A 24,385-nucleotide genomic window follows, 5' to 3' on the forward strand; every position below is an offset into this window, starting at 1 on the left:
AAGTTCGCTACTAACAGTGACAGTCTTGTTGCTAATACCTTTAATACACAAAGCATAGGAACGTGACAAAGCTTAGTACAAGTAGTTTAGCCATCAATGGACTCAGTGTTGCGATTGGTCAAGAGCCCAATTTTGCTTGCTGATTGAAAAAGTTTGCTGGTACCTGGGGATCTCACACTTCAATGCAAGAAAGGCATGCTACCAGTTCCAGGAAGCTCTTAGGCGAAGGTTTAAGTGTAAATACAGACTGTGTCGATACAATTCATACAAAACACAAGATTTTTCTAATTAAAGTATTTCAAAATTGTAAAGATGATATAATTCAACTGGAGACGCTCACAAAGGCTTCAGCATGTCCAAGGTTGCAAAAATTGAAGAGAAAGAATTATAGCCTTAGTTTATGTTACTGCAGATGAGTCACTAAAACAAAATAAGCAATTGTACTCAATGAGGAAGGGGGGGGGGGGGGGGTGAGGGGTGGAGATGCCAGCAGAGAGATAAATGGTCATGTGCCTTTGCGTATAATTTATTACTTGTCTTCATCATCTGTCAAATTAGGAACACACATAAAAATACTAAATATTTACAAGTAATTTCACATATTAATTAGAACACTGTACAGTATTACAAGCTTACATTACTATTATCAACTTTCTGCTTTTCTTAATTGCTTGTTTAATCTTTTTTCCATTTTCTGCTTTTTCTTCTCTGCCTTCATCTTCTTAAACGCTGCCTTTACTTTAGCCACGTCTTGCACCTCGTATGTGAAATGCACAGATGCTTCCATCCCTGGTAGGACTTTGAGATGTGTTGTGATGATGGACCTTCCTTCCATGTAGTCTTTAAAGTCGTCATCAGCAGCAATCAGATCTAACGCTGCATCAGGGGTCAAGTGGTCCAGTATCTTCCTGGCCACTTTCACCTCACGTGTCTCTTTGCCAGGTATCTGTGACAAAAATGTATATAATGCAGCATCAAAGATCTGTTAAGGTCAAGGTCAAGTCCACTGCAGACTAACAATATTTTTAACAGTTTGATAACCATTACCCCAAAGCTATCATCCATACATAAGACAATAACATTTTGAATATTCTATTATTATCTATCCAATATTCTTTTGTGTCCATTTAAGATATATTTTTTAAATTAGAGAAATACTGGATATGTAAAGACATGTGTTAAGAAGCATTTGTGTATTATTTATTTACTTAATAAACCCTGTCAGCAATTGAGAAAGGTATCCGTAGGCGAGCATCTCAGGCCACAGAGGCGTAACCAGCACAGGGAATGTAACAATTACAAGCTGGTGTAACGCGTACAGGCTGGTGTAATATGCATTAAAATGGTGGTTTCAGCAGAGTGAATATAATTTGTATTGGCAGATGGTGAATGGTGATGGTGAATGAAGGTGAAGATGGAGGCGACAGAAAATGATGATTGCAGAAGATGGACGTAGGTGGTAATGGAGGTGCAGGATGATTGATTTAATGACTCTAGGGAGATAATATGGATAGTGAACAGTATGGTACTGAAGGGAAGGGGTAAGTTGGCATTATGGATGCCAAACTGCACTAGGCTATACAGTATAAACAAATTGAAATTGGGCCACAATCTTAACACGAGACTGAAAATAAGTACAGTACAGTGCTATCTTAAAAATCCGGATCTGCACAGAACGGATCAAATCTCCCCACCAGACTTACCCAGCCAAGTGGCTGTTAAAATAAGATGTGATAGTGAGAGGAGCATATGGAAGTTTGTCTGAATCACTTGTTAGTCTTGTTCAAGATGACATTAAGTGGTGAAAGTGTAATCATCCCGCATACAGATCCAAGAGGTGATAAGAGTATTAACAATGAATTAAATGGTATCTACTGTACTTGAATATATACCTGTACAATACCAGTACTGTATTAGTATAACATGGATTTCAAGCTGAATAAGTATTAGATGTCTTCCATAATATTCCACAAAATTTTGATGCATTAGTCAGGTTTTCAATAGACTAAGTTTAGATTATACTAACCGAATACTTAAGAGAAAGAGAGTAATCTTGATCAACTTCAGGCCAAGACTGCTCTACTACAGGAAGGTCCTGAAAATGAAATTATAAATTACTCCTCGGTACATTACTTTCAAATGCAGGCTTAAAAGTATATATTTATACTATATATGTACCCTACAAACTAATTTAATAAGGAAATACTAGTTAAATCATATGCAGTACTGTATAACACCCACACAGCTTAATAATGTAAAAATTTCTAAAATGAAGTGAATTAAGAGACATGACATATACAGACGTGTTTGGTGTGTGGAGAGGTAGCAACACTACAGTATCCTGCCCACAGTTCACTAGCGAAGTGAGGAGTTAAGGGGGCCAGCATAATTATTAATGCTCCCAATGTCAACTCAAATTCCTCGCTTAATGCACAGCACCTTGGTACTTTCTGAAAAGAGAATTTGTAATTGTAAATTAAACTGTTGTATATAAATATGCATTACATTATTATTTATCTTCAATGTGAAATATTATAAATGTTAAAAGAAGTCAAGTTTTCTGACTGACAGCATCCACTAAACATCAGACTAGCACTGTTTTACTATAAATATTATAACACAAACATTATTGACTCCTGCAATCACATTAACACGAGACGAGTCAGATCTCCTCTACGGCAAAGTCAAAGTAATGTGATGCGAAGTTAGTAAGAGGTTAATTCACCAATTATAAATACAGTATCTATAGTGGAGGCAAATACTTATTCTAGCCAACTAGGAATCATCAAACATAGCTAAAATAGCATATAAGAGCAAGAGCAAATTTTTGCCGAGCAAATTTTAAAACTTATTTATAAGATCTCTGAGGAAAATGCCAAGTGGGAGCAGGGATTTTATTGTGAATAACCAATCAGTCATAAGGGCACGTGACCAAACCATTTGTCCACAATCAAATTTCTGCTTCCTCATCCGGTTTTTATCAAAATTGGCAGTGGTGGTTGCTCTATGGCTTGTAATATTGCACTATTTTAAAAAAATATATACCTGTACTGTATCTATATAATGAATGAAGACATTTAAAGTATTCTTCCAAGATTTTGATTGAGTTTCAAATTAGGAAACACTTAAAATGTATTGTGTTTGAATACAAGTTAAGACACACTCACCCGCAGATTGCCAGTTAAACCCTGCATGTATGAGATAGCAACACTCAACTGATGAGTATGTTCAAAATGAAAAGTAATGCTTTGAAGGTAACGGTTGCGGCTCTCCCACAGGAATTTATCATGTTCCTGAGCTTCTTCTGAGCTGTAAGATGCAATAAATCATATATAAAAAGGTTGTCATAAAATTATATTTGGTAGCAATAATCTTACTCCCTACAGGGAGTAGGATATTCTAGGTAGATTAAATTCATGATACGAGAAGAATTTATATGTTCCATACAAAGGATGTTCCAGACACGATCCTCCAGCCAAAACTATTTGTCCTATGGCAAACAGAATTGCAAAAATAACATCTTTATTTTTAAGTACATGAAAACCTGATGCAGTATGGGGCCAAATTGGAAGTACTGAAAAGTCTTGGGCCTTTGAAGTTGATCAAGTTTTCTTTCAATGTAAATATTGCCCCTCTACTTTTCAATGGCAACTTTGCACATTCAGCCATGCCTTCTAGTCTCATGTGATGTTATTTCTGTGCAGGAAAATACAAATATTCCTAAGCCCTACCCACACCATCAAGGACCCAAGACTTTTCAATACACTCCCTCTGTATATAAGCAGCATAACTAACTGACCTCTTATGTTCAAAAGAGAACTTGAAAAATGCCTCCAAACAATACATGATCAACCAGGCTGTGATTCCTATGTCAAGACTGTGTGAGCAGCAGCATCTAACAGCCTGGTTGACCAGACTACCAGGAGGCTTTGTCAGAAACCGAATTGCAGGGACATTGATTTCCGGAACCGTTACAGGGTAATTACAAGGTTGGCCTACACAACAAGAGTCAACCAATAGTTATTATCAATCATGAAATATAATATTTCAAAATAAAGATGTATTATACAGAATTCAACATTATCTGATAAATTAGTTGGCCTACTTTAAGCTCAATTCATACTATAATTTTATAATGCATAATGTGGAGGCAATACAGACCACCCTAACTGAGTAACATACAGCAGTTAAAAATAATTCTACCTTAAAGACATTCCGTTGCTCTCTTCTTTATTCTTTCGGATGCGTATAAAATCCGAAACAGTCAACCACAGACGTTTCTGCCAATTAAGGATGCCAGGAAACGCTACAACATAAAATACAAAATTAAATCTAATTGGGATCTGAAAAACTGAACAAAAATCTCCAATAGATACAATAGAAGGTATTGACAACCTAAGATGTGTATCAAGTACAAAGAAATTATTGCATAGAATTTTTCTAGATTCAAAATGACAACACAATTTTCAATATTATTTTTTATAATTTCTAAAATGTATGAAAATCATTCATCTTCATGGCAATAATAATGCACAGTACATTAAAATGCAGAACCAAATCTTGACCAACTTACTTTCCTCAGACCAGTTTCTTTGCGATGAAGGAGCAAAGTTGGCTAACATCAGCAGTCTGGTGGTATCTGTACCATATTTCTGTAGAACTTCCTGTAAAATATCAACGTCATTGGTATCATAAGCAAATATTCCCCCTAACTTTTAGGCAAGGTCTCCAATTTCAGCTCAACTCACAAACAAGTTAAATTAGAAGGAACATGTCTACATAATCCTACAGGATGAAATGGTACTTGGATTGTGTACAATGAGAAGAATTAATATTATGACAATCCTTTGACCTGCCTGATAATAGTGTCCTAGAGGTAACTGATATCAGCTGATTGGCTACTGGCCATACATAAAATGTTTATTATAATAAAGAGTATTTGTAATTTTATGCCAAATTTTGCTAGTCTGTATGTGGGCACTGCCAATACCTGTGGGTCAACGCCATTTAGTTTGCTCTTGCTCATTTTTTCATATGTAACTTCTATTGGTGCACCAGATCCAAGCTCCACTGGTGGATTAACTGCAAGAAAACATAAAATTATTGTACAACACAGTCGTAGGTTTTCCCTTAGAGAGATTAATAAATGGAAAATGACAGGGTTGCTCGTTGTACGTTACAGTAAACGAAGATTGCAGGAATGTTTTTTCTGTGATTTGTCAAAATAAAGCAGCAGCAGCATCGCAGTTTGAGTTGCTTGCCTCACTGCCTCTCTTGGCTGAGGCACCAGCTACTGCCAGTGGTGAGAACAGTATTCTTTGTGATCATTTTACATTCATGGGTCTAATGATAAATGCACATACTGTACATAATTTTGGCATCGAAATTTACACAAATTATGGCTTTATCACATGTTACAAAAGATGCTGATTGTATAATAATACATTTTCTGTGATTTATTTGTTATTGAACCACACATGCCATGAGGTACTTTCGGTGCGTAGATCTTCAAAATTATTTTATGTTTCTGTGGCAAATAACTTGTCCTCCATTTATAATTTTGCCACCAAAATGTTTACCAATAATTGTTCTATTGTATGCCATAAAGGAAATTAAGATTGTGTAATAAATGTTTTTTTTATTAATTTGTGGAGCTACAGACTACAGCATTAGACCACCAGTATTTTAACAATGATGGCATTTGCACTCACTTTATTGTGGGGATTGAGAATACCCTCTTGAAGTGCCAGTTTGGAGCTATACAGTACTATTATGATGTACAAAGTGTAGGTGTAGGTTAAATATATGCAGCATTTGTATGCCACAAATGCAGGACCACTGCATTTGTGCCACAAAAATGCAGGTCCTATGTGGCACAAATGCATTTGTATGCCACAAAGGCAGGACCACTCAAAATAGTGGGATGAGGAAAAAACAATAATCAAGGCAGGCAGAGGACTTTCCAACAAATAAAAACACCCCCTCAAAGAAGGTGGATCAGTCCCATTGTGGACCATTCCGTCCTTACTCCAATAATTCATTGGAGTGCGGTTCTACAGCACTGCCCATGTTATAACCAATTTTGCAATACGGCGGTAGTCGTTTTGAGATTTATAACTTATTTGCTTTGTTTATTAATTATATATAGACAATGTAATACTGTACAAATAGTACAAGCTGAGCCCAGGACACCTTAAAATGTATTTTTTCACAACAAATCAAGTATTCAAGGAGAAGATATTGGGTATATTCATGTTTTCCTTGCAGCCATTTTTTATTTTTGCTAATAAACTGTTTTCATCAACAAACAAAGTTCTGTTAATTAAATTTCTAATCTGTAGGATCTGAATTACAAGATCAACATGCTTACTGTAATTCTTTCAAACTAAAATTTAAAACATATTTTGTAATTAATGTAAACATGTCATTCAGAGAAAAGCTTACCTGAAAAATCTACTTGGTCTTTAGTGATGTAACGCCCAGAACCTTTAACCAAATATGACTGTCCCATGACCATACCCATCATGATGAGTCTCTTGAAGGGCTCCGAGTGGCTTACAATCCCCTTGCTGCCCAGAAAGTGTTGCATAAATCGGGCAAAGTACAAGTGAAGGTCAGCTGGAAAATAATATTCATCATAAAGTCTCACACATCTTTACCAAGCCCTAATACATGCATGTAAATGAATTATTTACTAATATTTACTTCCAAAGACTTACCCGGTACATCACACTGTACTTAAGTGAGTGTAAAAAGAATGTGATTTAATTGCTAACTTAAGATACAGTATGATATTGTATGTAGCTTTTAAAATAACATTACATAAATATATATACAGTACTGTGTAAATACTAATCATTGCTCCACTTTCACTGGGTAGACACACATCAGCTTGCAGAAAATAAGGTAATAGTAAACTGCATTATTCCTGAGCCAGTCCCTTGTATGCTCCCTGGGCTAGAGCCCATGTGGACCCACCGAGGACGTGTCATCCGCCAGGCTCTTGTAACAAGTATCTTTGCAAATGTTTGTTTTTTTATGAAAATTATCCAAGGCAGACAATGTCTATTTCAAGCCACTACTGAGGGACTAGAATGCTACTAGACAAAACAGTAAGAAATACCCTAAAATCCTTCTATCTAAGAAAAAAAGAAAAAACATTGACATCAATAGTTGCTTTGCTAACTACATGGGCATTTGTAATTCTAAATTACCTATACCTCCTTCTTCCAGGTGACAGTACCCATTACCACAACAGAGTTGGCAAAGCCAGCAAATCCCACTTGTAGCTTGGACCAACGTAACAAGCTCAAGGAGGAGGAGGAGAGGAGGAGACAAGCAGAGGGAACAGGAGAATCCAAGTAAGTAAGTAATTATCAAAAGAAGTAAGTAAGTAATTATCAAAAGAAGGCACCAAACCGGGAAGGCTATGTAGCACCATCAAATGTGCGGAATAATCAGAGGGCGCTTAATATCACCAAGAATGCCAATACGAGAACAAAAACGCATAAGGCCAACGGCATCAAAAGTATCCGAGTCACCAAGAATTCTATTGAGGGACAGGCGACCGCGCAGGAGAATCCAAACAACAGGGATAGAAAGTAGTGTTTCAATATATGTACCTGACACCCTATTTACAAAGGGACAAGTACAGTACCTTAGAAAAGGTAGTTGTCCACATGGATAGGAAAGTCCTCCATTGCCTAATGTGATGAGTGCCAATAAGCTAAGGAGGTTACCACCAGGGAAAACCTTAGCCGTCAGCCATATTTTGATAATTGGGTTTACCACACTTACCACGGTAGGACCAGCAACCACATTCATTTGCTGAACTCCACTAAAGAATGTGAAGTAATCTACTAGTACATAACTCCCATAAGTCATTGGCAATTATGCTGTTATATTCTATACTGTATAATGAACACATTATCTTTACAAACTATATGTAAAAAAAAAAAGTAGGTTTGCCTTGACTTCTCGGTCATTCGAGGTTCACCCTGCCATAATTACCACCAGTTTGCTGCCGTGTTATGGTCCATCAACTGGGCAATCAGCACCTACATATAACACGGTATGAACAGTCTCCCCGATACTCGAGTGGGCAAACTTGACCACAGTGCAAACCTGTGCTGCTCTCCCATACATTTGATGCCCGTAAACAAAATGTCAAATGCAAAGAAATCTAACAACAATGACTGTGCTGCATCAAATAAATTTATATTAAGAGCAGCAAAGGTATCTCTCACAGTAGTAAATAAAATTACTATTACAAATTTAAGTGCTTACATCCAGAAGCAGTGTCTTGAGGTTATCTTGAGATGATTTCGGGGCTTTAGTGTCCCCGTGGCCTGGTCCTCAACCAGGCCTCCACCCCCAGGAAGCAGCCCGTGACAGCTGACTAACACCCAGGTACCTATTTTACTGCTAGGTAACAGGGGCATAGGGTGAAAGAAACTCTGCCCATTGTTTCTCGCCGGCACCCGGAATCGAACCCAGGACCACAGGATCACAAGTCCAGCGTGCTGACCGCTCGGCCGACCAGCTCCCTAAGTCAATTAAGTTAATGTCAACTAAGTCAATTGCATACATTAAAAAAAAATATGGACATATACCATGTTCTTTGCCCCCAACATACAGATCAACAGGCATCACTGTATCTTGAATGTTGTAGCAGAAGGGCGACTTGCTGTTGTTGGGATCAAGGAAACGAAGAAAATACCAAGATGAATCAACAAAGGTGTCCATTGTGTCTGTCTCACGTTCTGCCTCACCTCCACATCTGTCATCACAAAATAAAGTTGGGTTACAAAATGAATTCACAGGATAAAATATAGAGTTATTAGCGGCAGATTCCTAGAAATTATTCAGGCATGTTATAATATATAGTACAGTAAATTGTGTACATGTATACAAACTTTTGCACATGGACACGTACAGAACAATAAAATATAATTCTAAATTGGTCTAATTATAATTTGTTACAATTCAAATACATATAATTTATTGTATATATATATACTGCATTTACACTAAAAAATTGCCTGACCTTGGACAACTGCATTTCCGCCATTCACTTGCCTCCTTGAGTGGCGATATACCTCTTTTTGGGAAGCTTGTAATCTGAGGCAGTTCTACTGGAAGCTGGTCCTCAGGCACAGGGACTAATCCACAATCTGGACAGTGAATGATTGGAATCGGGGTGCCCCAGTACCGCTGTCGTGATATCAACCAGTCACGTAACTTAACACTAGCCTGAAATCCCCCTGCTCCTATTTCAGCAAGTTGCTTAGTCACTAGTGTTCTTGCCGAGTCCAACATTAAGCCGCTTAAGTTACCACAATTTACTAGCTTGCCATTTTCAATAACTTCTGGAGTTTCAAAATTACATGTTCTTGCAACAGACATATCAACACTGGACATGCAAGGAATTCCTACATAAAACTCAGCATCTTCAATGTATGGCAAATCATCACAAACAATAACTGGAATTCGTCTTTGACTGATAGGGCAAACAGCACAAACACTCAATAACTGATATTTATCATGTTTCTGTACTTTATAAGAGTCTGAATCATATTTATGACCAGAATGAACTCCAATAAAGCTTATTCCATATATAAGCTCTGGCTGTGCCATCCATAAGGCCAATTTCCCACTTTCTTGTACATAAGTATCTTTACTACATGTATCCAGCTGCTCTACAGGCATCTCTACCCTGTACCCTACACAATCTCCAATCCAATGACGCTGAATCTTGACGATGTCACTCCAATTTTCCAATGTTGGGTCAGACAAACCATCTACGAGAGATTTTGAAAATCTGAAATTGAAAACAAAATTTCATGTATACAGTAGTTTTATCAGACAGCAACAAAATATCATGGTAATAAAAGGTATAACAAACTTATACCAATATGAAATTTAAATTAACATTTTTTATTTGTTCGTTGTAGGTAATCTAGTAGGCCCAAGTTTACAAGAATAATGGTGGACTGAACTTTCCCCAGCATGTGATCCGTGTTATGTTGGATCATCTTAAGAGCACTGTACAGCATAAGATTGAGGGCAATAAATGATTTCTCCACCACTATGTTATTATATTCTTACACAAAACACACTAATTTAGAGGTTTACAAAAAAATTCATGTTATGGCATTTATATATCTATATAGTAATAATACTAATAATTAGTTCTCTCAAATGTCTACTGGACTCTCACATTTGTTAAACACTATGTATATATTGATTCTTATGAGTCATTAAGTAAGAATAAATCAAACTGGGTTATAATATTCCTAATTTATGTGGTTTTATTGTATGTTATTTATCTTATCTTATACTATAGTATGCACAAGTTTTAGTTGGGTCCTGAGCAAATCAGTAAGAGTGAGTTAACTGAAATATCAGAATATGGAAATTGTTACTATAATGAAGTACAGTATAGTATATCAATATTTTATTATAATATAAGGTTTAAACACTCGGAATGGTCACAGATTACGGAGGGAAAAGAATACCCAAACCAACTTATGAAAGATATACAGTATAGGTACATAGATATTTAAAATCAAATTATGCATGATAGCTACAAATTGGAATGTAAATGCATTCAAACATGTGAAACATTGACAACACCAATGTATTCCTCTATATTTATACCTGGTTGTCTTGATAAACCACTGTTTCAGAAAGCGTTTCTCCACTCTGGCACCAGACCTCCACGAGTAACCATTGACGTCCACCTGCTCATTTGCCAACACAGTCTGATCCACTGGGTCCCAGTTCACCAATGCCTGTCAAAAAGAATCTGTTAGTCAGCATTAATTAAACTTAAAATATTCTCCCTCGCTTTACACACAATGTAAACTACTTTAAAAAAGACAATTAGCTTCTTGCACAATGTTGGTTGCAAGTAAGCATGCGTGGAGAATTAGTGATGGTGGTGAGGGAGTCGATTGGTGTTGGTGCGGGGTGTCGATATGCAGGTGGTGTAGTTTTTGTTTAAAGATAGGTGGTGTGATTCAGGGTGTTGGTGGGCAGGTGGTGTGGCAGGCTCTCTGTAATAAATCTCCACAGTACCCAAGATGTCAATCATTCTTGGTACCAAACTCTGTAAGGAACACCACCAATACCAGTGGTTAAGTACATAGAAATATTGCTTTTAAAGGTCTTGACAAACCGTACAAAAAGGTAGAGTAGAGAGTAGCAATTATGTAGAGAAATAGCAAGCAAAACTTTACTTTAACTTTACTGAAGATTACATTTTATATATAAGTAAAAAAACATTTGCACTGCTCAAGCTGCATGGATTAGATTATTTTATATGCTGCTAGTACCAGAGTGCAACTCCATAGTCTCCAGAGACTGATGGATGCCTACTACTAGTACCAGTAGTAGGCGATGAGTCACAATAACGTGGCTGAAGTATGTTGACCAGACCACACACTAGAAGTTGAAGGGACGACGACGTTTCGGTCCGTCCTGGACCATTCTCAATCGACTTGAGAATGGTCCAGGACGGAGCGAAACGTCGTCGTCCCTTCAACTTCTGGTGTGTGGTCTAGTACCAGTAGTAATTTTGCAAATGAGGCAGCAATACCAAATTTTTAAATTAATGTTTGTAAATATGAGTTTTATAGTTTTGATGGTAGAGTAACGATCAATGTAAAAAAATAATCTCTGTATAACCCTACTTATGTCCTGCCCTATATAACCTGAGGTACTGAACTTTTACCGTAATACAGTACACAATGCACATTCAGTTCAGGTAAAATAATGTAAGCTATATTCAAGCAGGAAATAATGGGCAGTTATACTGAAGTAGCCCCATCAAATAATAATAATTAAAATTATCATCATACTGTATATCATATTATTATAATCGTAGACTGCCAAAGAATGCTGAATACAGGCACAGCACATAAAACAAAGTCATCACTAACCTCCTCCTGATATACCAGTCCTGCTTGAAACAAGAGGAGAAAAATGGCTTGAGTCCAACGGTAATATTTTGGATCACATGTTGCAATCTCTCGATCCCAGTCAAATCTGCAACCCAGCTCCTGTAGCTGATCTTTCATCTGCTGAATATTACTCAAGGTCCATTTTTCAGGCATCTCACCACTATCAATTGCTGCATTTTCAGCTGGTAGGCCAAAAGCATCCCAGCCCATAGGATGAATAACCTGACAAATAAATAATACATATATTTAATTTACTATATACAGATACTATATGATTTACTATTTAAAGATTACATAAGAATTTAAACGTATCCATAACTGCTTAATATGGAGCTTAAAAAAAAGATTATTTTTCCTATACACAAAGAAATCACACAAAAGTGATATACTGTACATCAATGAGGAAATCAACTGAAGCACCGAAGTGACTCGAACCAGCGATCGAGGAATTCCCAGCCACTTACCGGGGTAAGGCGAGTGGATGAGAGTTCCTTGATCACTGGTGAGAGATATGTGGAAGCTGAAAATGATGATTCCATATGCTTTGGCTAAGCTGAAAATAATTATTATTTCTTGGTTCCACTTAAGGCATCTCATGTTAGACTGTATACAAAAAGCAATACATTTCACATTGTGGGGGGACAAGAAGCCTGATAGGCTTATCAAGGTCACCCCTGGGTCAACAACTGCCTAACTCCTGGGTACCTGTTTACTGTTCTATGAACAGAGGGATCAGGTAAAACACAACATATCCAAAATTTCCATCCTACTGCGAGGATTGCATCCAGGATCTTTTGGTTCTAAACCAACTGCACTGACTACTGTGCCAATCAAACATTTTATTAAATCTTCAGTATCAACCAGTAAAAAATCAAAATTTTATCAAAAGAATGCAAAGTATTAAATTGTGTACACAAGCAATATTAGTTTGAAAAACTACTCTACACAGGCTTGGCAAGAGCAGTAGTGGCAAAAAATATTGTGCATATACCTTGTATCCTCTGAGCCGGTAATACCTGGCCATGGCATCGCTGGTGGCATACACACGGACGTGGCCCATATGCAGCTTACCAGATGGATATGGGAACATGGAGAGAACATACTTCTTCCCTTTATCATTGCAAGCTTCACTAAAAAATATGACAATAAATATAAAATTAATTTTACTGTATATCAAAAACCATAGTTCATAAAATTTAGAATTACTTATGCTCAGCTTTGCATATATAGTACAGTACAGGTATAACTAATATACTGTACAATACCTGCATTACTAAAATAACACAGTAAGAATATAGTTACTGAATTTATGCCAGAGTACTGTACTTTGTATACATGATATCTACAAATGCATACCTATTGCCTTGTGTATAATGTGTATATATACAGTGATACTCTGTGATTAGACCAACACTCACAAATGCTACCCTCAGGAATGGAACTAGCCCAAAAGGAGAATCTACCCCTCAGAATGGAAACAAAGCAGTCCAGTAGAATGTAAAGTACAAAATTTTTATACAGAAATGCAGATGGTGTTACAAATAAAGGAGTAGAATTGCAAGAACTGGTGGTGGAACTGCATCCTCATATCATCTCAGTTACAGAGACAAAACTGCAAACATAATAGAGGATACAATATTCCAAAGAGGATACCAGGAAGCACAAAAAGAAAAGATAAACAGGATGGGGGGGAGGGGGGAGGAGTAGCCCTATTGATATAAGAACATTGGAGTTGTGAGGACGATTTTATACTAGGTATGATAACAGTAAAGACCAGGAAGATAGTGGTAGGTTATTTACAACCCCCTACATTACAGGAAGATCATGAGAGGAATATAAATGCAAGGAAGCATGCCCAATGGTAAAAGAAAAGCAAAGATCAAATAACTGTACTTTGGGATTTTAACCACAAGGAAATAGACTTGTCAACAAATGATCATCACAGGGTAGATGAAATATCAAGAGCAAGATTTCCTGTGGCAGTATATCAGTTAGCCGACAAGAGAAAGAGATGATCTAACTACCCTAGACCTAGTATTTACCCAAAATGAAGATGATGTAGAGCAGCGGTCGCCAACCTGTGATCTGCGGACCACTGGTGGTCCACGAGACAATTTTATTTGTGTATTGTATGTAACTGTGTATTTTCTTGAACTGTTTATACTCTATTTAATGGCATCAAGTAATTGACTTTAATAACTATCATTTCTTGTTTGGTGGACCGTGGGATTCACATTAGTGGTCTGGGGTATTTAAAATTATGAATTTAGCGATCTGTGAGCTCTGAAAGGTTGGCACCCACTGATGTAGAGAACTTACAATCTGAGGTATCACTAGGAGTCAGTGACCACTACATTACTGTGTTTGATTACACTGTATAAATGAAAGAGCTGGAAAATGAGCAAGTAGCAAGAGAGAATACAAAGGAGGGGACTACAGAAGGGTTAGGGATTATCTGTGGTAGGTTCAATGAGACAGAAATGGAAGAAAAGTCAACAAATGAGATGATTGAACTTATAACACATTAATTAAAAAATCAATAGAACAGTTAAACCATGTGATAAGGTTGAAGGAACAGGGAGAAGCACTCTTAGATGACAAAGAAGCATGTGAAAACTCAACAATCAGAACCAGATAAGTGTCTAAGAAGGGGTGACAACAGATGACCAGAAACAATATTAGACAGAAAAGTTAACGTATTAGAGGTAAAATGATACCTGGAGGAACTGGATGTACCGAAAGTAGCAGGACCAGACCAGATACTGTATCAACATGGGAACCAAATGAAGCTGCAGAGGGCTTGTGTTAACCATTAACTATAGTGTTCAACATTACACTAGTGATGGGAGAGCTACCATAAATCTGGAAAAGGCAAATGAAGTTCCAATATTGAAGGAAGGGGACAGCCTTAAGATACTAAACTATAGACCAGTGTCATTAACATGAATTTCATGCAAGATTCTAAAAAGTCCTCAGAAAAAGGATTGTAGAACATTTAGAGAGTAAATTTTAAAACAGAGGCACAACACAGCTTCAGGGAGAGAAGATCATGCTTAACATTAACAAACTTGACTGAATTCTATGACAATCACCAAAATAAGGCAAGAGAAGGATAGGTAGACTGCATCTTCCTAGACTGCCTAAAAGCCTATAATGCACTTCCTGAAGAAAGACTAATATACAAGGAGAGACAAGCAATTTTGGTATTGTAACAAAATGTGTGCCAAATTGTGTTCTATGGTTTGTACTACTACAATCATAATGTTTTGTATAAAACAGCAAAATTAGCAAATTTCAGAAGAAACAAAATTGCAGATGAAAGTCATACAGAGGATTGGGAAGGGGAAGATGGGTAGGAAGCTGGAGAAAGGCAGGAGGGAAAGGAAAATGGGGAAGCAGAGAGGGAAACTGGAGAAAAGAGAGGGAAATGGGAGAAGAGAAAGGAGGGTAAGCTGAGAAGGAGGAGGATAAGTTACAAGGATGAGGAGGACTACAAGAAACAAGAGGGAGAAGGATGAGGAGGCTGTAATCACGTTTAAAATATAATATGACGGCACTAAAAATGTTCGGAAATAAGAAGATATCCCAATTCTTACCAGTAAACATTGCTTCCGAATATGATACTTACCATTGTTTAACTGATTGATGGGAAAGGCCATTATATTTATTTTTCCAATAGGCTTCTGCCTCTTTCTTAATCTCCGTAGGCAACTCCTCTTCCTGAAAGATTAAGTTGAAATCAATATGGTAAATAACTATATGATTTGATTGCACGTGGGTAGCCCAGAAAAGTATACAAAGTCTGACATCTCAAAATATGAACAAGTGGTTAAATGAATAGTGTGTGCATTTATTACAGGAATTATCAATCTAGGTATAGGCTAGGCAGCACTCTAACCTACACAGCAATCTACCCCACACATAGTCTAGGCAGCAATCTACCCTACACAGTCTAGGCAGCAATCTACCCTACACTTAGGCTAGGCAGCAATCTACCCTACACATAGTCTAGGCAGCAATCTACCCTACACATAGTCTAGGCAGCACTCTACTCTACACATAGCCTAGGCAGCACTCTACTCTACACATAGCCTAGGCAGCACTCTACCCTACACATAGTCTAGGCAGCACTCTACCCTACACATAGTCTAGGCAGCAATCTACCCTACACATAGTCTAGGCAGCAATCTACCCTACACATAGTCTAGGCAGCAATCTACCCTAAACACAGTCTAGGCAGCAATCTACCCTACACAGTCTAGGCAGCAATCTACCCTACACATAGTCTAGGCAGCAATCTACCCTACACATAGTCTAGGCAGCAATCTACCCTACACATAGTCTAGGCAGCAATCTACCCTACACATAGTCTAGGCAGCAATCTACCCTACACATAGTCTAGGCAGCAATCTACCCCACACATAGTCTAGGCAGCAATCTACCCTACACAGTCTAGGCAGCAATCTACCCTACACTTAGGCTAGGCAGCAATCTACCCTACACATAGTCTAGGCAGCAATCTACCCTACACATAGTCTAGGCAGCACTCTACTCCACACATAGCCTAGGCAGCACTCTACCCTACACTTAGGCTAGGCAGCACTCTACCCTACACATAGTCTAGGCAGCACACTACCCTACACATAGTCTAGGCAGCAATCTACCCTACACATAGTCTAGGCAGCAATCTACCCTACACATAGTCTAGGCAGCAATCTACCCTACACATAGTCTAGGCAGCAATCTACCCTACACCTAGGCTAGGCAGCAATCTACCCTACACATAGTCTAGGCAGCAATCTACCCTACACATAGTCTAGGCAGCAATCTACCCTACACATAGTCTAGGCAGCAATCTACCCTACACCTAGGCTAGGCAGCAATCTACCCTACACCTAGTCAGAACAGCACTCTACCCTACACATAGTCTAGGCAGCAATCTACCCTACACATAGTCGGGTTGGACAAGTATATGAGTGGGATTGGGTGGTTATAGAATAGGAGCTGCCTCGTATGGGCCAATAGGCCTTCTGCAGTTACCTTTGTTCTTATGTTCTTATGTTCTTATAGTCTAAGCAAGACACTTCACCCAAGGTGATGTATTATCTTATAAGATAAAGAATATAATACAGTACTGATGTAAACAATAAATCTTATGAGAAACAAACAATGGTTGACATCAAGACTTACAAAGTTCGGCCACACTCCAGTCTTGCTGAATAACAGTCTGTAGTGGGGCATGGCCGACGCCAGCCTTCGTGTCATCCATTGCTGCGATATTTGAGCCAATCTTTCCATTGTCCTGATTTGTGTGTTGCGTCTCAGACAAGTTGAGGTAGAGAGTGAACACTGTGGGTTATGTTCGTGTTCATTGTTCACACATTGCTGTTCAGTAGAGGAATGAAAGGGGACCGGCAGCCAGCACTTTCCCGGGAATTTCTTGGACAAGTCGCTCCACAACACAGTGTTGCCAGATCCAAGTTGCTGAAATTGAAATAAATAAATAAAAATAAATAAATGTTTATTCGGGTAAGGTACATACATACAAGAGATTTTACAAAAAATGATAGATTTATAGATAGAGCTAGTACATACAATGCCTAAAGCCACTATTACGCAAAGCCTTTCGGGCAAATAAGTTTATTGAGGTAAAATACACACAATAATAATAATAATAATAATAATAATAATAATTTTTATTTAGGTAAAGGTACATACATAAAGAGATTTTACAAAGTTTGTTGGCTTTATAGATAGAGCTAGTACATACAATGCCTAAAGCCACTATTACGCAAAGCGTTTCGGGACAAAGGGATGAGGTAGCTCCAGCTATTCTCACCCCGTTCAGTACATCGTGTTAATACATACATAAACACACATCACAAACAATAAACGTATTACCGAACATTCTGAGAGATAAACATATACAATTCCTCCTTTACACAAGTATGGTAGAAAGTTGCTAAAAGTAGCGAGCTAACGCTCTAAATGTAGCGAAATAATAATAAAAGTAGCCCAATTTTTTGTTTCGTGACTGATACGGGTTTCAAAGTAATATATTTTGATATATAGAGTACACTACACGATGTTAATTGTTTTATTAATATTATTTCTGCACACACACACACATTATATATGTATATATAACTAAGTTTTCAGTATGCATATAGTTTTGTACCCACAGGCCTAGGGCCCCAGTGCCCATCATGCTGTGCTCAGAGAGAATAATGCTGCTAACAGAGCCCTGCCTTCAATAAGCAAACGTTTCAGGATTATTTAATTAGCTAAGATTTACCTGAATTTACCAGAGGGGTCACTATCTCTCAGTGCGGATAGGAAGTCTTGTCAAATGTCCCCTATTTGCCTGGTGATTTTATCGAGCAATGTTTTATCATTTACGGCTTCGTCGGGTAGGTGGTTCTATTCGAACCCCAGTTGGAAACAGACCCAACTATAGGATGGGTTAACCCAAGTATCGCGCTTCCAAAAGGGTCGCCCAAGTTGGAAAAGACGAACGCTGAAAGAATATTGTTGAAAGCATCTTGATAACTGATTAAACCAAAATTATTTATTAGTCAGAAGAAAGACAGAAACACGATCTATATGTAAAACCTCTACCAGACAAATATTTTAAGTAAAACCGAAGATATTTGTAGTTGTATAAAAGTGGCAGTTTTCATCGCTCGTCAAACTCGAAAACCGCAGCATTCATCTCAGAACCATGCCTATTTCACGCAGATTCCTTAATAAACGTAAGAGTTTTATATATCACAAGAAAGACAGATATATAAGCTTCGTTCTAAATACCTTACCATGGGCATATTTAAATTTAAAGCGAAGATACGTGTACTTTTATAATAGCCGAGCTCCGACTCCGGACAGATCGATCGACGGAGCAACTCTCAGAACAATGCTTATTTCACGTAAATTATTAGTTGTTGAATAACTGTATAACAGTTTATGCCTTGCATAGGTGGATCATGAATGATGCTAAAAAATCCACCTCCCAACGCTCAGTCTTGGCGACAGCTTGGATGAACAATCCTCACTTAATTGAACATTTGTATGTTCCACTGAATATTTTATACTGAATACAATTTGTTCAGAACATCCAGGAATTTGTTAGAGTGGGATCTATTAGAGTATGCTCTTTCTTAATTACTTATGCAGCTATTTTTCTATTGCCAAGTATATACCATATACACTAAGTAATACATCGTTTTTGAAACAGGAAACATACTTTTGGTACCCAAAAATTTGTCAAAATATTACTAACATTTAGCTACCTCAGGTTCAGCAAAGCCCATATAATTTGTTAAACCGAGTGGATATTGAACTTTTGAAACAAAAGACAACCAAAGATCTGTACAAGGCAATTACAAATTTTGAAAAAGATCAAGTATATCAAGGTCTAAACAGAGTTACAGATGACAAATGAGATTTTAATTCATAAATGTACATAAATGTACGAGTTGACCAATTACAAGCGGGTCAGCCGGTAGCTGGAGCAGGTCGGAAATACAGCTCCACAGAAGCATTAAATGTCTACGTTACGAACCACCGTTCGGGGGCTCAAGAATAGAAACGAAAGATTTTTTTTATGACTCAATTAAAATTATAAGTTTCCCTTCGTGAATATGAGGCGAGTAAATTTAGCAAATTCTTGGTGCTACATATTTGTTTGTGTTTGTGTTGTTTGGAGAATCTATGTGCATAGCTGAGGAGGTATTTGTCTTGATCGGGTTGGCTCGTCATTGAATAGTGTAAATTTCTTGAGACCGTAAAGCAGATGGGCATAGCTAGGTGCTTCTGTAGCAGTTGGTTGCTGCAGGAGTCTGCCATGAGTATGAGTAAGTTAATCTTGACATGCGTTAAGTGGGTGCTGATGTCTTTTCAGATCACTTACTGAGGATCGAGTGTCAGGAACAGTTTGAAGATCTGAAGATAAAGCAGGAGTCCTGGATAAGTGGGTTCAAGTCAAACACGTAGGGTCTGAAGGAATGGAGCCCGGGAAACTTCAGTATGATAGGAAACTAGTTGGTTGTAAAGTGCAGTAAACATGTATCTTAACTTAAATAAAACTATTGTTTAGAAACTAAGGTCATCCCGGAAAATTCTAAACGTTGGTATAAATGATTTATTAACACATTAGTTAACTTCTCATCTCATTAGCAATCTCTAAAACCAGTTCCATAATTCATCCTTGGCTTTTTAAATAATTCACAAGTATAATCAGAAACTAAAATGTAATCATGTTACGTTATGCTGAAGAAAACAAGATGAATGCAAGGATCATGGCAACTTCATAGCTAGATACTTATTTATTTAAATAATGATCTCTCTAATCATCTGGATAAATAATCAAGAATGTAGCTATGACATTACTAGTGCTGGTCCCAAAAACCAGCAATGCACTTGGCATTTATGATTTGCTCCCGTGAGTTTGCATTAAATATTTTACAGGTACATGAAGGATAAAGATGATGAAAAAAAATTCCATTATAAATATATACTGTATACATCAAATTAAATTATTTATTCACATGTACACGAGTCGCTCACATTTCACAGCAATGTCAAGTTATTTGACATAATATTGCAGGATGATTAGAAATATTATGATTCATAAAATTATAATATAAATATACATGGGGGAGCTTTCACATTTAACAATGCCTTTATGATAAAAAATGGGAACCAGAGTTAAAGTTAATTTTAATTGTGATTTTATAGTCAAATCTAATAACAGCATTCCAATCTTAAGCTTTGTTATTTACAAAGTTCAAAGTATAACTGAATATTGAATTAAAATTCTAATGTAATGAACTAGGTATAGCTTTTTATTTTATTTTTAATACAAGCACTCAATACATAACCAAATGTGCATACTGCTCATACATTACCAAAATTGACAACTCATTTGCTCAAATTATGCCAAAGAATGGTGAACTTATTATACTTCAAAATCCTTTAATACCTTTTACAAATTATATAAAAAGCTTTTGTACATTCACTAAGATATACTCTATCATATAACAGGCTGCAAATTTAAATGAAATTGGAGAAAAGGAAATCAGTATTTTCACAAGAGGAATCTGACTGAATGTGAAATATACAATATATATAGACAATAATTGAGAGGTAAATCATTTTAATGAGTACATTCTTACCTGCTATAAAGTTATGTCAACACACTTATGCTTTTAAATTTTTCAAAATGTATTGAATAAAAATGATGATTTGCAAATTTGTTTGCAAACATCCTTTTGCCCAGTAAAGAATGAGGTTAATGTACCTAATATCATATTTTGTGAAAGTAGTATGTACTTAATCAAATCATTCATATAAAATGTTTTTAGTTTGAGAAAATACTGACATTTTCAAGTCTTAATTACACCAAAGAGTAACAAAGACTGTGTATACTTTAAACACAGTGTATAATAAATGTATTACTGTACTCTGAAAAGCAAGTTAAAGCTACATTTAGTTTTTCTCTATGCAAAAGTTATCATGCTGCACTAGTAAGGAAGTTCTGTATGCAACACCCATTTGCAAAATATGCAAAGTTTTATTAGTATAACTAGAGTGATAAAATATTAACTAATAACAAATCAACATTTATCAATCTTGGTGTTTAAATTTAGAAATGTTTTATATTAAGAAAAAATAAACCTTGTTTACAAATAGTAACATTTATTACATTCTAGGTTCTTCTAATTTTAATTTTACTTATTTCTTATCCACTAAGCCCCAAAATAACATTATATTTGCTTAATTCCTGAAGTAACAAAAATATTAATATGAAACATGGAATGTTTAATGAGCTCAAGCAGTCTTAAATTCAAGCAGATTTACTGCATCGTGGTAATAAACTCTGCTACTGTATCATTCCAGCATAACTAATGTAACATGATATGGCTCTACTATCATTCTGCTAAATAAGATATTTTCAACACAAATTTAAAAAATAAGGAAACATGGAATGGCCTCGCACAGGTACAACATTCCTTTTATATCACGTATGATGGATTAAGACCCTTTAATATCACGTATGATGGACTAAGACATAGCTACCGGTATATAAATTTACACCTCAAATAGATAAAGCTAAAATTTTCTCTAAATACACTAATGAGTAATCTTTCAGGTATATCTAAACAAAAGAAAGTATAACCCTTAAAATACTAGCATAGCTGAGTAATCTTACAAATATTTGTGTATGAAGTATAATTAATGAAACTTCTTTTATTCCTAAGGTACTGGGGCCAGATTCACGAAGCAGTTACGCAAGCACTTACGAACCTGTAAATCTTTTCTCAATCTTTGGCGGCTTTGTTTACAATTATTAAACAGTTAATGAGCTCCAAAGCACCAAGAGGCTATTTATAACAATAACAACAGTTGATTGGGAAGTTTTCATGCTTGTAAACTGTTTAATAAATGTAACTAAAGCCATCAAAGATTGAGGAAAGATGTACACGTTCGTAAGTACAGTACTTGTGTAACTGCTTTGTGAATCCGGGTCCTGGGTCTTACGTTTATATATTTAAAAAATAAAAACAAACGTAAGAACTCCAGTTTTATTCATTGGAGAAGTGTAAGAGGTCCAGCAAGCATTTCCTCACACCCTAATTCCTCCAAGCCCATCTCTACGCCGTCGTCGTCTCCTGCACAACTTTCTACGGAGGCCTTCCAGCTATACAGAAAGAATGAAATATTATATTTAATGTAGATAACAAAACAATAGATTAATTTTCAGTTTTCTTATTCATAATGTCCCAAAACTGGACAAGACTACCTAACCAACATACAGAAATCTCCATAAAAAAATATTGCACATTGCTAAGGTAATTTCATTCTTAAGTAACTGATGATTTTATGAAGTGAAAAGGTATATTAATCGAAAGCAGTACAAATCATATAAGCACAAAACTAATAAAGTAAAATTGAAACCCAGAATGTATGGACATTTTATCAAGCCACTTTTATCCATTTCCAATTATATAGGATGGAATACAATACAGTTATTAGGGTGCCTTCACCCTAATAACTGATTAATACTATACTGTACATTACAAAATTTTGAGGCAAATCAAAAAGGTATCCCTATACCTTTTACTCTGGTTATATACAAATACAAAAGGTAATTAATTTCACTAATGGAAGGATGGGAGTTTGCCTCAACACACACATGACAAACCCTATATGATGTTCTAATTAGCATCTTTGAGAACATTGTTCCTAACATTCCTGATACTTCTCCACTTCATAACAATGATTCTAATTGTGTGTGCTTCAGAGGCCGTGCTCTAGCTAGAAATTTAATAACTGATCGTAAGAAGAAAATTGCAGACTTTCCTAATGTTGTAATACTAAAAGGGGATTTGTATGTTGCATAAAGAAATGTATACTTTAAAATTTCTAAATACAATGCCATTCTGTACATAATTATTTTGTTAAAATAAATTCTTGTTCTTTAAACACATCAAATTTTGACTATAAAATCCCATACTAAATACAGTATTACACAGTTTTGTTTGACAAGACCTCTTGTGAAATGCTCTGTGCAAAATTGGGAACCTAGTACCGGTATATTCAAATTACAAAAACCATCCTCATAATTTACTGATAATTGTTTATTTTTATTTTTAACACTCACTTTTAATTCTTATGTGCAACAAAGATAAAGCTGCAAAATATTATACAAAGATTAAATAATGCCAGTAATAAAATGCACGTGGTCAAACACCTTCTATTTGACAGTAGCTCCAACACTCTACATACCTCTGTACTGAAGAAGTTGATCAATGTGAGAAATATTAACGAGGCCAAGCAAGCATAGATCAGTGCACGAATAAAGTCCCTCCATTTCCTCCAGGCTAACAGTTCTTCAACATACAGGAACCGATTGCGGTAGTTCACGGGTAACTCAAATGACGAAGGCAGTGGAAAAAGTGATTCATAAGTGTCCTGGACTAGGGCATGTATCAAATCATTCTCTCTACTTCTTGGATCTAGGTTACTATTTAAGCAAATAAATTTCCTGAAAAAAAAAAAGTAAAGAGGTTATTTAATGTGTTGCATCACTATCTATAGCTTTTTATATGATTAAACACAAATAGTTTGTACATAATGTTAATATAAAGATGAATATACAAATAAATCCATTCAACCTGCATAGCTACACTATGAAATTATTTTGTAACCAATATTTCTCTAAACAGTGACATTTGCAATGAAAACCTTGACACTAAGGCACTTTTACAAAACACAAGCAGCATTAATAAATAATCAAAGGCATTGGGATACGAAGGCCTCATGTCCATCACTTCAGATGAAAGAGCCTCACAACCTTTGCATTATAGGGGTGGGTTCATTCCCTACATTGTCCTTGTGTACATTAAACACCGACACATTCCTAC

General features: G+C 36.4%; 2 protein-coding genes across 2 annotated transcripts in view; both read right to left on the reverse strand.

Annotated features, from left to right (window-relative positions):
* Positions 1-510: 510 nt before the first annotated feature.
* Positions 511-17,436, reverse strand: LOC123746531 (Leucyl-tRNA synthetase, mitochondrial). The gene is made up of 15 exons (XM_045728081.2): positions 17,154-17,436; positions 15,592-15,683; positions 12,955-13,093; positions 11,943-12,185; positions 10,660-10,793; positions 9,047-9,820; positions 8,613-8,779; positions 6,445-6,618; positions 4,991-5,082; positions 4,574-4,664; positions 4,204-4,306; positions 3,168-3,309; positions 2,304-2,450; positions 2,027-2,095; positions 511-946 (listed from the first exon to the last, which is right to left on the reverse strand). The coding sequence occupies exons 1-15, from the start codon at positions 17,259-17,261 to the stop codon at positions 647-649; spliced, it is 2,775 nt and encodes a 924-aa protein (XP_045584037.2). The 5' UTR covers positions 17,262-17,436; the 3' UTR covers positions 511-646.
* A 3,346-nt stretch (positions 17,437-20,782) lies between these two features.
* Gnptab (N-acetylglucosamine-1-phosphate transferase subunits alpha and beta) overlaps positions 20,783-24,385 on the reverse strand; it is a 29,581-nt gene continuing 25,978 nt past the window's right edge. Inside the window, exons 17-18 of the mRNA XM_045728080.2 lie at positions 23,748-24,006; positions 20,783-22,659 (exon numbers count right to left, since the gene is read on the reverse strand). Of these exons, the coding sequence (XP_045584036.2) occupies positions 22,585-22,659; positions 23,748-24,006 (334 nt within the window). The 3' untranslated portion in view covers positions 20,783-22,584. The remainder of the gene's footprint in view (positions 22,660-23,747; positions 24,007-24,385) is intronic.

This window comes from Procambarus clarkii, chromosome 90 (assembly GCF_040958095.1).
Source record: "Procambarus clarkii isolate CNS0578487 chromosome 90, FALCON_Pclarkii_2.0, whole genome shotgun sequence".
Taxonomy (NCBI): domain Eukaryota; kingdom Metazoa; phylum Arthropoda; class Malacostraca; order Decapoda; family Cambaridae; genus Procambarus; species Procambarus clarkii.

Coding starts and splice junctions, on each gene's coding strand:
- LOC123746531 (XM_045728081.2), bottom strand. CDS start 17,261: ATGGAAAGATTGGCTCAAATATCGCAGCAATGGATGACACGAAGGCTG. Junction 6,619..8,612: donor TGTTGGGGGCAAAGAACATG/GTATATGTCCAT, acceptor ATTATTTTCCAG/CTGACCTTCACTTGTACTTT. Junction 4,665..4,990: donor TAAATGGCGTTGACCCACAG/GTATTGGCAGTG, acceptor GATATTTTACAG/GAAGTTCTACAGAAATATGG.